The sequence below is a fragment of the Sciurus vulgaris genome (assembly GCF_902686455.1).
Source record: "Sciurus vulgaris genome assembly, chromosome: 17".
Taxonomy (NCBI): domain Eukaryota; kingdom Metazoa; phylum Chordata; class Mammalia; order Rodentia; family Sciuridae; genus Sciurus; species Sciurus vulgaris.
In genome coordinates this window covers 44082109-44093376 of record NC_136478.1, presented here as the reverse complement: position 1 = coordinate 44093376, position 11268 = coordinate 44082109, and the positions used below count along the sequence as shown (strand labels likewise).

Here is an 11268-nt window from a genome sequence, read left to right as displayed (position 1 = left end):
ACCACGGGAGCGGGAGTCCGGGGCCGGACGACCGTCACCCTCAGACCGCACCTGAAGAGAGCACAGACCCTGCCTCGGGGCCAAGAGGGCGAGGCGCAGGGGCCTCCGGGAAATGTAGTCCAGACGCCCTGCTCCTTCCGCCGGGAACTCGGCCGCGAGAGCAGAGACTACGGAGTTCCCTACCAGGACCCGGAAAGCCAGTTCCCAGTCTCCAGGAGGTGTGGTCCGCGCCCCAGACTCCTCCCATTGTTCTTGTTAGAGCCAGCGGCCCGAATGGACTACCACTCCCAGGGTGCTGCGGGCTTCAGACCCTGGGAACCCGGCAGACGCTGGGAAATGAAGTTAGCCACCATCGGAGGCGTGGGCTGGAGAAGGGGCGGCGGCAAAGGATTAGTTTCAGGTCTAGGAGTAACTTGGTGGCCCTTCCGTTGGGTGCTGGGGCACGATGCTGAGAGGCAGGTAGCACATTTCGTGTTCTCAGGGAGAGGAGGCGAGTGACCGAAAGCAGGGCTGGAGCATGCGCTTCTTTCCAGCCTTGGGCCGGGCGCGCCCAGATGTCAGCGCGCCGTGGATTGCTGTGGATGGAGTCAGTGCCTCGAGGTCTCAGAGCACCCCCCCAAGCCCCGCAAGACCCGACGTGAAGTTTGCCGGGTGCGGAGCCCTCATGGCCGATGGCCTCTTGTGGGAGGCCTGGGAACCTCGAGAGATGGAGAGTGTCGGTCCCGCTGGTTAGCGGACGCACGGCCACCAGGGAGCGCTACAAGACAAGGGGCTAAGGTGGGGGGTGGGGGATGCCCAAACACAGACTGAAGCCTGCGCTGGGCTTTCTTGTCCAGACGAGAGCACAGGAAACTTTATTATGGTGATAGAATCAACAGTCCCCTTACAGTTAATCCTCACTCGTGCAAATTTAAGCCCACAGGGGCTCGCTGACCCAGGCTTCTGTAACCCGCGGTCATCCGGGAGAGGGCTCTTGGCGCCTGTCCTGCGCGCTTCTGAAGCCAGATTTGCTTAAGTCTAATTGGATTCTTGGCTGAGGCCAAAGAACCTACCAACACACCGTCAGGTGGTGGTGGAGGGGGGACTACCAGAAGAGGTGGAGGTCTGGGACAGCCTGGAGGATGAGGAGGAGGAAGAGTAGAGGAAGGTGGAGCGTATGGTCCATCCGGGCGGGAGCTGGCTGGGCGAGTGGCCGCGCATGTGCGCCTGCATGGAGGCCAGGCTAGGGCAGCCGGCCCCGCACAGAGGGCAGCGGTAGGGAGCGGCCCCGTGTGTCCGCAGGTGCTTGGTCATGGCAGAGAAGTCCCGGGAGCGCTGAGGACAGAGGCTACAGGAGAAGGGTTTCTCTCCTAGGGCAGGGGGAGGGGAAGGCCGTTTTAGGAAGGAACAAGGCGACCAAGCCAGGGGTTCACTGGGCGACGGGGCTAGGGAATTGCGCCGGAGCCGGAGAGAGGGACTCAGGAGTGGGTAGCATAGGGAAGGATGCAGACAGATTCACACTGGGCAGGGCGCCCATACCTGTGTGGACTCGGTAGTGTGTCTCCATCTGATGCTTGAGTGAAAACCTCTTTCCACAGACAGAGCAACAATAGGGCCGAGACCGAGCAGTAGGCAGGGGAGGGTGTTGGCGAGATGGGCAGCCTGCTGTGCCCTCATGACCCACACAGGTTGTCCGAGAGCCTGTGTGGACAGAGAAGTCAAAGCAGGACAGGGCCAGGAATCCCACAGCCTCACACCTGGGCAAGAAATCAGTAAGTGGGGCTGAAGCAAAAATGCCCTCACCCTACTCACCTGTGTGCCCCTGCCCAGATTCTTCCATCTCCCCAGGGCTGACCTGCACAGGGCCCTGGGGGAGGGAACCTAAAAGGAGCAGAGTGAGGTGGGAATCCCTGGTCAGATCATGCCTGGAACCCAACCCCAGGGGAAGAGACCATGTGTACAGTATAGTGAGGGGCTTACCTGGGGAGAAACTGGAGGAAGCCAACTGGTTCTGACTCCAGAGCCCTTTAGGGCTGTTCAGGGTCAGAGGGATCCTGGGGGTAGGGCAGGGAAGAATTACAGCCATGGCAAAACCTGGGACCTGGACAACACTGGCCCCTTCCTAGACCCTTCTCAGGGGCTTGGTCGTGGTTTCCCATGTGGTGGGAATTCTTGGCACGACCCCAGCTTAGGAAATGTAGAGATAAGAGGTATGCTACCCTTCACCACTGCTACCTTTCTTGCACCACTCCCTCCCAGACTGGTGGTCTTCCACTAGGCCCTGCACTCACCTCTGGTTCCAAGGCCAGACCTCCTGCCAGGTTCCAGTGATGGGTGTGCTATGGGAGAAGGGAGTGCCATATCTGGGCGGCCACAGCAAGATGCTCCACAGGGCAGGCTGGTCCTCCCCCAACCAAGGGGCCTCAGCCCACCAAGGCCTGGGGATGATGCTGGTTTGGAGGGAACCTGGTGGGGGAAGGGGACTAGGGAAATCCTGGAGACTTTCCTCAGAGCCCCCTGCTCTCTCTCTCACCCTCATGACCACTCCTTGCTTTCTGTCTGCTCCCTGGTAGTCAACGGGGGGTTGGCTGAGTTTCTCTGATCTTGTCATTTCAGAGTGCTCTGTTGGTGGTTTGTGCTTGTGTAACATCTCCTGTTCTCTCCCACTAATTCTAAAAAATTTCTTTGGTTTCTGCATCTCTCCAAGCCCCCACAGTCCTCTCTCAGAATCCCTTGTGGATTTCTCTAGCTTCTCCTGATGTTTCTTCAGCCCTTCATCCAGTTCTTCAGCCTTGTCCCCTTGAGCCCTCCTGCATGCCTCTTCCAGGGCCTGTACCCCCAAAGCCCTGGCTGCCTCCTCAAGAGGCTTCAGCTCCCCAGGCTGCAGCTCTACATTCTCCCCATAAACAAAACTCAAAAGCTGGGCAAAGGTGGAAGGGCTGATGTCTTCTACCAGAGCCCACTGGCCCCTGCAGCCCAGCTGCTGGCTCACACCTGCTAGTACTAGGCTGTGTGCAGGGAACTCCTGGTCACCTACAGTGATCATGGTATCACACAGTGCTGGCCTGAGCCTGGCTGCTAGCTGTACCAGCCGATCAGAGCCATATGGGCTGAGCAGTCTTATGGGGGGAAGGGGCATTGTGCCTTGCCTGGGTACCAGTCTTAGAGATTCTTAGAGAAAGACCACAATGTGGGGTCCTTGGCAGAAAGGGGAGGAAGAAGCGGCATATTCTCAAGCCTGTGGAGGTGAGGGGAGAAAGAATGAGTTTTTGATCCTAGATTAGCACTCTCTCTCCTGAATAGACCAAATAAACTAACCCAAGAGAGGACTTAAACTTATCCAAAGTCGTAACAGGAGCCAGTGGTGGAAATGTGACAGAATGGAAATTAGATCAAATTCAAGATTTAAAGAGTAAGAACCAGAGAGTTGACAGTTGTGGGTTTAAGACTAGTATAGATAACAATCTCTGGCTTAATAGCAATTGTGGATACTTGCAGAGGAAGACCTCCGAGCAGAATGGGCTTTGCTCATTCCAGACAAAGGGATCACCACAAAACAGTCAACCCTGGCATTTAGGAATAGAGAAAGATACAACTTCACAGGAGAGCCTGGAAAGCTAATAGGTCCTCCCCAAACAAGCCCATCGTACCTGAAAGCCAGAGAGGGCAGCAAGACAGAGGTCATGGCTGCAGGAGGGTCAAAGACATCCCTCAATCATCTCCTTGAGGCTGAAGCTTCTAGAATACATCCTTAGAGGAGGAACTGGAAGAGACCAAAGACTCCCATCCAGTGAGTTAAGAAAGCAGATTTGGATGTCACAGACCCAATGATAGAGTAAGGTTTTGGAGAAGGCTTTGGTGCCTGAGGAAGTGAAAGAAAGGGAATGGAAACTATAGAGGGGAGAGGTTATTTCCTCCCAAGATGAGGATAAGGAGATGGTTTCATTTTGTTTCTCATAAGCCAAGAAGTGAAGAATAGAAAGAACCCAACAAGTCACACATCAAAACCACCACATGGGCTCTTTTCTTTCTTTTTTGCCATACTGGGGATTGAATCCAGGGATGCTCTGTCAACTGAGCTACAACCCAGCCTTTTTATTTTTAAATTTTGAGACAGAATCTCACTAAGTTGCTCAGCTTGGCTTTGAATTTGAGATCCTCCTGACTCAGCCTCCTGAGTAGCTGGGAATACAGGCATGCGCCAAGGCACCTGGCTCCATCCTGTTGGCTTCTAAGAGGAGAACTGGGAATTCAGATACGAAGAGAAACAGCTTATAGCCCAGCAAGTACACCAGGGGTGCAGGTGCTTCATAAAGACCCTTGTAGAAGAGAGAGTTATGACTTGAATGCCTCAGGGAGGTTACAGGTTAGTAAGGAGTATACAGGAAGAGGGGTGTAATAGGAGGAAAGCCTCGGCTGGGGAGAGGTATGCACTCACCATTTGTAGCTGCCTCCTGACACCGCATGCTCTGAACTGCTGTTGGGGATATTGCACCCCCCAGCCCCGCCCACCCCTGAGTTAGCCCCGCCCCTGACCTCAGTCCTCCATTGGAGGCCTCAAGTATCAATCTGCTATAGTCCCCCAAGGGGGTGTGGCTTTATACCTCTGCTTTACCCTGCAGGGGAGACGTCCTTTCTACTTCCAGAACCCAGACCTTCTACTTCTTAACCTCCTGTCTCTTCATTTCTGAACTCTGCAAATCAAAGAAGTGAGTCTCTGGCAATGAGGACTTTGGAATAATCTGATTTGCATTTAAGTCTCATCTCTGACATTACTAGTTGGGTCAACTTGGGCAAGTCACCTGTTTAAGCCTCAGTTACCCATGAAATAGGAATAATCTCTGCGTACCTCATTTGGAGGTGGGGTTGAAGATAAAATGGCATGAATGTGAAAGTGGTTATAGGTAAGGTAATAGCACCATTCAGATGATATTAGTTCTCTTTCTTAGAGGTGGCAATAAATCTGTAGTAGCTGAAAACTGTTTCTTCTATCTCAGAAGTAAAAAGGGTTGGAAACATCTGGATTTCAAGGAGAAAAGGAAGAAGGGCCAAAAGCATGCCTCTTCCCTCTCCTTGGCTTGGTACTGGGAAGCCTCACTTGCTCTATGGGAATGAACAGTCATCTGGGCCACCACTGGGGACTGGGTATGTGTGTGACTCAGATCCTCCCATGAAGCTCTGAAAGGGGTAACCCCAGGAATGGCCTGTGGTGGTCTTCGAAGAGAAAAATCTTCTTTTCTTGGGTTGATGACAAATGACATTTCTCTGAAATCAGAACCTAGGGGTTTCATTCATTTCCTGCCCTAGAGGTCAAGGTCCTTGGAGATTTCCCCTCTTTTCATACTTAGCACTCTTTAGTCTGGGGAAGAGAAAAAGGCCTGAGAGATTCCCTTTTTTGTTGTTGTTTCTTAACTACTCTGTTATCCCTGATCCCATAGCAAATTTTTCATTCATTCAAAAAATGTTGGTAAAATATTTATGGTATGTATCATATACATGCAATAAATGATTAGAAGATAAACAAGTCAGGCACTGGTAGGCTGCTCTAGTGACAAGACATAGTCTGTTTCCCCATAAGCTTCTTCCTTAGATCCTGGTCCCCTCCACCCAAATACTGTCTCTAAGGTCCCCTTTCTCCCTTTGGCTCCAGAATACCCTGCCATCCTCTTCCTCAAGAACGAAACTGTCTTCCTTCTCATTCTAGCTTGGGTGCAGGCAGGTATTAACTCTTCCTAGATCAGACAGGGTGTGTCAGTGGGTGAGGCTGGTGGAGGGGCACCAGGGTGGGGAGAGGGGAAGATGAGTCAGAGTGAAAGGGAAAATGCAAATGGGCAAGCTGCATTCATCTGCTACTCTGAACGTTGAGTATTTTCCATTTCTGAGCTTTCTAACTCCTCATATATCACCACACCCGGGGACACATTAGACACCCATGTAAAAGACATAAAACATCCTTCTGATATATACACAGTTCCTAAAGTCAGGGAAGAAGTGGAGAAAGCCACCAGGGGGAAGCCCCAAGTATAAAAGGAAAGGTACAGGGGTCTGGAAGATGAACTCATGACTATGTGATCCCCTCAACTCCAGCCCTCCATCATGTGCCCATGACTCAGCTGCCCCACTAGCGTCATTTGCTTATTGATGATCAAGAGTTGGAACTGTTCAAAGGGCAGCAACCTCTGTAACCCAAATGCAGTTGATAGGGAGTGTCAGTGGGCTTTCAAGGGAACCTAAAAGGGAGGAGGAAGGGCAAGGGGACTCCCTACTAGGTGAACATAAGCCCCCAAGAATGGGAAATCTCATCTTGCCTCCCATTTGGTACCTACTCTACCTAAGGATATCCCCTTAGCACCTCCTTAGAGGAATCCTCAGGGCTCTCTGCACCTCAGTCCTTATGCTGGTGATATTCTAGGCCCTTCTCTAGCCTCTTACTACACTCATTTATTTGTACTGGGAATTGAATCCAGGGGTGCTTTGCTGACAAACAACAATCCCAGTCCTTTTATTTTTTATTTTGAGACAGGGTTTCACCAGGTTGCCCAGAGCTGGCCTCAAATTTGCAGTCCTCCTGCCTCAGCCTCCTGAGTAGCTAGGATTACAGGTATGTGGCATCATGCCCAGCTTCTCCCCCTACATTCTTGGCAATGCAATCCAAGCCATCCTACACTAAGTAGTGTCAGCAGATGCAAACAGCATTTCGACTTGGAAAGTTAGGAACACTACTGATTCATTATTCTTGGAAGTTCTCCCCTCTTCGGTCTCAAAAACCTTGCCCACCTTCTACTTCCCAGGCTGATTCAGTAGGTGATACTCAATAGATATCACAAGAATATATATTTCCCCTGGGATAGAGCAAGGAATCCACAGGTTAGGAGGACATGAGCCTGCATCTTGGCAGAGTAGAGTAGATAGGAAAGGTTAGGGCAGGTTATGTTTGGAAAAGAAGTTGTTGGGAAAGGGGGCATGATTTTTGCTTCTGTTCTTTTTAATACTCAGATGACTGAATCAAGTTTGAAGTCTAGTAGTTTTTATTCTGATAGATTTGACCAATGAGACAATAGGGGAAAATGTGTGAGGTGCTCAGTGCACTGCCTGGCTGCAAAGTCAGAGCTTTCCAGAAATGTTGTATCATAAGCTTTTACAGGCACAACCCGACTTGATGTAACAATGTCAACACAACAATACAAATATTGATTCTATTTAAATATTAAAATTAGATCATCACACTAGGTCCTGGAGCTGGGCATGGTGGCATATGCCTGTAATCCCAGCAACTCAGGAAGCTGAGGCAGGAGGATTGCAAATTGGAGGCCAGCCTGGGCAACTTGGTGAGGCCTTGCCTAAAAGTAAAAAATAAAAAGGGTTGGGGATATAGCTCAGTGGCAGAGCTCCATGGGTTCAATCCCCATTACTAAATCAATAATAAATAAATAAATGCCCTGGGTGATTATTTGTTTTATGAAAAGTGTTCTCCCCATCTTTTTTTTTTTTTTTTTTTCCAGTGGTGGGGATCAAACCCAGGACCTCATGCAAGCTAGGCAAACACTTTACCAATGAGCCATATCCCCAGCCAAATGATCTCCCTTTATCTTACTTATTTTAAATATTGAGCCCATTCCCCAAACCAAGCTGAGTAAGATTCAATTTAGAAAAATTATAGGAAAAATTCTACTCAGGAACACATCTTTCCACAAACAAGGCGATGAAATGCCCCACAGTATTTTATATAGATAAAGGACAATTATTCAAATCCAACATGAACTTTCAAGATATTTGCTCTTTCTAGTTAAGTACACTCAGCATGTACCAGAGAAGACACACAAGGGTGAATTCCTTAAACAGGTGCACTACATAACCCAAGAACCACATATAGTCATACCCAGGTGAATTGAATCTAGGTCATACAGACCCTATCATAGCACATCTTTTGTGGATTAAATGGAAAATTAGACTCAAAGCTATAAACTTAGGTTCCACTGCATTCTCATAGTGGATGGCTATCCTTGAGTCCTAATATGGTACCCGGTACTTGGTACTAGTATTCACTTAAACTCAGGCAGAAGGCCCAGCTCTGATATCTTTTGGCTTTGTCTGAAAGCAGCCCCCCAACCAGCCATGAGATCATGATCTGGGTATACAGGGCTTTGAATCTGACACTTGATGTGGGCATCCATGGCCTACATGGGCCTCAACTCAGGTCTGTTCATGAGAGAAGATGTGGCCGACATACACACCTTAGGCTCTGATTGTGTGTGATAGGGTATGTAGACCAAGTTTGGATGTGCAAGCTAGTATGTGAGACACCATGAGGCGTGAGCCAACACCAAGTGTGGGAAGAATTGGGGAATATTTGCAGTTTTGCCCATTCCCCATAAATAATACAGGAACTTGTTTTATTCAAATGGTTCTTAACCACTTGGGGGTGAGGGCTCCACAGTTGAGAATGTAAGCCATAGGACCAACCCATTACATCAGAAAAGGGTAGACACTCATACCATTTTGCATATGATCAAATGACAAGAAATTTCACAGATGATTCTGAAGTCCATGCCTGGATGGGTTAAATATTCCTTTTAGCTTATCCTTGTAGCCTTTTTTGGCATACCACCCCCGCCATACACATGCATACAAAATTTCTTCTGATTTCCAGGAAGTATCAGACCCCTAAAGTCCACTCATACACTACCCACTGCATCCCCACCCATGGTTTATGAACTCTAGGTATACAGAAAAGTACTCTGAAAGTTATATTATCATTGAGCAACTGAATGAAATTAGATACCAAACCATGCCCCAAGAGTATAAAAAGATGACTAATACAGACAATCTGGGTGATTTTCTGAAGATCAGACTATCTCACACAACATTCCAGGACAATATTCATCTTCCCTTTGCACCTGCCTCTTCTCGCAACCTGACATCTTCTGGAAATGACCAGAAAGAACATGGGGAAGAAGGGGGATGAGACTGAAAAGCCCCTGACAACATCTATTCCCAGTGTATCTAGAGCCACCACAGGGCAATAATGATTCATTCAGGGCCACCAGTTTGGGTGGGATTCAGAGGCTTCCTTCATAGAACCTCCATAGGCTCACTGCCCTAATCTCTTGGCCACATTGTCCAACCCGGATCCAACATTGGAAAGTCTGCCAAAAGCATTTCAAATCAGAGTCAAGAAATCCTTCAGAAAGCCTTGGGACCATAGGTTCCCAGCACAGTCTGGGTGCAGTGACCCTTGACAATTTCCCATTGGACTGTCAACCTCACTAACACTCATTCCCTGCCCAGGCTGGGTCCAAAACCCCCAGAAAATCTCCAGTACACACTAATTTCATCTTTTGGCCAATGACTCCATAACCTTTGAAAAACGAAAGGCCTCAGCTCTCAGTTGCTAGATCCACACTCAGTCCAGAGACCCCAGACAACTTCCCTGGGTCCAGACACCATACCTTAAGGTCACTGAATCCTTAGAACACACTTCCAATGCATGCTGGCTTCAGGGACCATGGACCAACTCAGAGGGCATGCGAGCTTGACTGTGGCCCAGCCTAGGTCCCAAAGTGCCCAGAAGCCCCCACGTCCAGCCTTTCCAGGACAGAGGAATACCCAAGGAACCAACGCTCTCTACCTCACTTCCGATCCTTAACGGCAAACACTTAAGTCCCCTGACTCCAGTTTTCCCATGTGCCAGGTCCAAGGTCGAAGAAAAAGGATTAAAAAAAAAAAAAAAAAAAAAAAAAAAAAAAAAAATCCATGGCACTCACCAGCTCAGACCCTGTTCCTTCTCCTCATTCAGTCTCACACTCAGGGCAGCGTAAGCCCGAGTGACCGTTAGAAAGAGTCGAGCAGCGCGAGGCCAGGAGCTGATGCCCAGAGCTCTATAAGCCTGGATCCCGAGGCGGACGCTGATTGGTTGCAGCGCCAGCCGCTCTCCCTTTCCTGGCTCGTGCTGCTGAGAGCGCTGAACAGTTGGGAGGCACCTAGGACAGCGCCACTTCCTCGAAGCCGATTGGCTGTGGGGCTCATGCGGAGGAGCAGAGCCTTAATTCGGATTGGTCTAAGGGCTTAAGCTTCGCGCCTCTAAGGCCGAGATCTCGTTTGTCTTCCAGCCCATCACCAGAGTTGATTGGCTACGAAGTTTGCCTTTTCCCACCCTCTCTGAATTGGGCCCTGAACCTCCTCCTTGAAGGCTCCTTTGGCAAGAGCTTGGAGAAACCACCACCTTTCTTGCTTTTATCCTACTATCCTGAGTGGCTCTTGTTTACAAATCCTTTCAGTTTTCTCTCAATCTCCTACAATCTGCGGAGTTTGAGACTCTAGATAAGTGTGAGGGGGTGTGTAGGCTGCCTCCACATTTGATTGGCTGGGAGGCCTTTAAGTGCCAGCCAGGGTTCAGAAGCTTGTGGTGGCTCCCGTTTCCCGCCTCTTACCCTGTTCTACCAGTGATTGGCTGCATAACTCACTGGAAGTATTCGGGAGCAGGAAAGACACAAGACCGGTCAGTGCCTGGACCGGTGGTTGACTTAGCTACTCTCACTGACTCGACTGTCTGCTGAGCCAGGATTAACTGTCTACCACACCGTAGCCCACTGCTCTGCCCCAACATTAATTGGCCCAGAGAACTTCCGCCTAGGCACAGCTTTTGGTGCTGTTAAGTCGCGAGCTCGCACCAAGCCAACCTCCCGCGGCCAGCAGACTGCCCTTTCCTTGCACCAGCCGGCGGCGGTTGCACCGCTGATTGGCTGACACCCACCTCTTCTAAGTGGCTTGGTCTCGCGTTTGCACTCGGGCACATCCAATGAGACGCGAGGGCGATCTGAGGAGGCGGGCATTGCCCTGCCGGTGCCGCTTCTGATTGGTCTGGAGGCTTACTCCTCTCTCTTGATTGATCGGAGGGTAGGAGGGAGCGGGAGTCGAGCCCAAAGGTTTCCGGCGGAGTTGAGTTCTGCTGCCGGCTCAGCATTGTTGCGGTCATCTGGGCGGCTGCTAGAGGAACTGGGGTTAGGAGGAATGGGAATGCGCAAGAAGACCCTCTTGAGGAGGGCAACACGCTTAAGAACCTGGATCAGTAGCCAGAGCCTTAAGTGGCGACAGAGACACCCTGAGGGGAGTTCCCGGCCCGAGAGGGGGCAAAAACCTCAAAAAGTACACGTCTTCGTCGTGGTCGTCGCTGTAGTAGTAGTAGTAGTAGAAATAGCGAACGCAACTCGCGCTTATGGAGCGCGCTGCGCTTTGCGCATCTCGTTGATCATCTCTTTCTAAATAAACCCGTAATGAAGACTATTGCTA

At 50.1% G+C, this 11268-nt stretch overlaps 1 protein-coding gene across 4 annotated transcripts; it reads right to left on the bottom strand.

Annotated features, from left to right (window-relative positions):
* Positions 1–298: 298 nt before the first annotated feature.
* On the bottom strand, positions 299–10620 carry ZBTB32 (zinc finger and BTB domain containing 32). 4 transcript variants are annotated; one of them, XM_079118776.1, is made up of 6 exons: positions 9744–10620; positions 3630–3742; positions 2271–3217; positions 1792–2033; positions 1519–1680; positions 299–1349 (listed from the first exon to the last, which is right to left on the bottom strand). In XM_079118776.1, exons 3-6 carry the CDS (start codon positions 3116–3118, stop codon positions 1063–1065), a joined length of 1539 nt encoding a protein of 512 aa, XP_078974902.1. In that variant the 5' UTR covers positions 3119–3217; positions 3630–3742; positions 9744–10620; the 3' UTR covers positions 299–1062. The 4 variants fall into 4 exon arrangements, with proteins under 4 accessions (XP_078974902.1, XP_078974903.1, XP_078974901.1 ...); XM_079118777.1 differs by lacking the exon at positions 9744–10620 and having other exon boundaries at positions 1792–1860; positions 1960–2033; positions 3630–7732; XM_079118775.1 differs by lacking the exon at positions 9744–10620 and adding an exon at positions 4418–4447.
* Positions 10621–11268: the final 648 nt, after the last annotated feature.

Excerpts from the sequence above, each read along its gene's own strand:
- ZBTB32 (XM_079118776.1), bottom strand. The coding sequence starts at position 3,118 with ATGCCCCTTCCCCCCATAAGACTGCTCAGCCCATATGGCTCTGATCGG. Across the intron at positions 1,681-1,791 it reads ATCTGGGCAGGGGCACACAG|GCTCTCGGACAACCTGTGTG; the intron begins GTGAGTAGGGTG and ends CTGTCCACACAG. Across the intron at positions 1,350-1,518 it reads ACACTACCGAGTCCACACAG|GAGAGAAACCCTTCTCCTGT; the intron begins GTATGGGCGCCC and ends CCCCTGCCCTAG.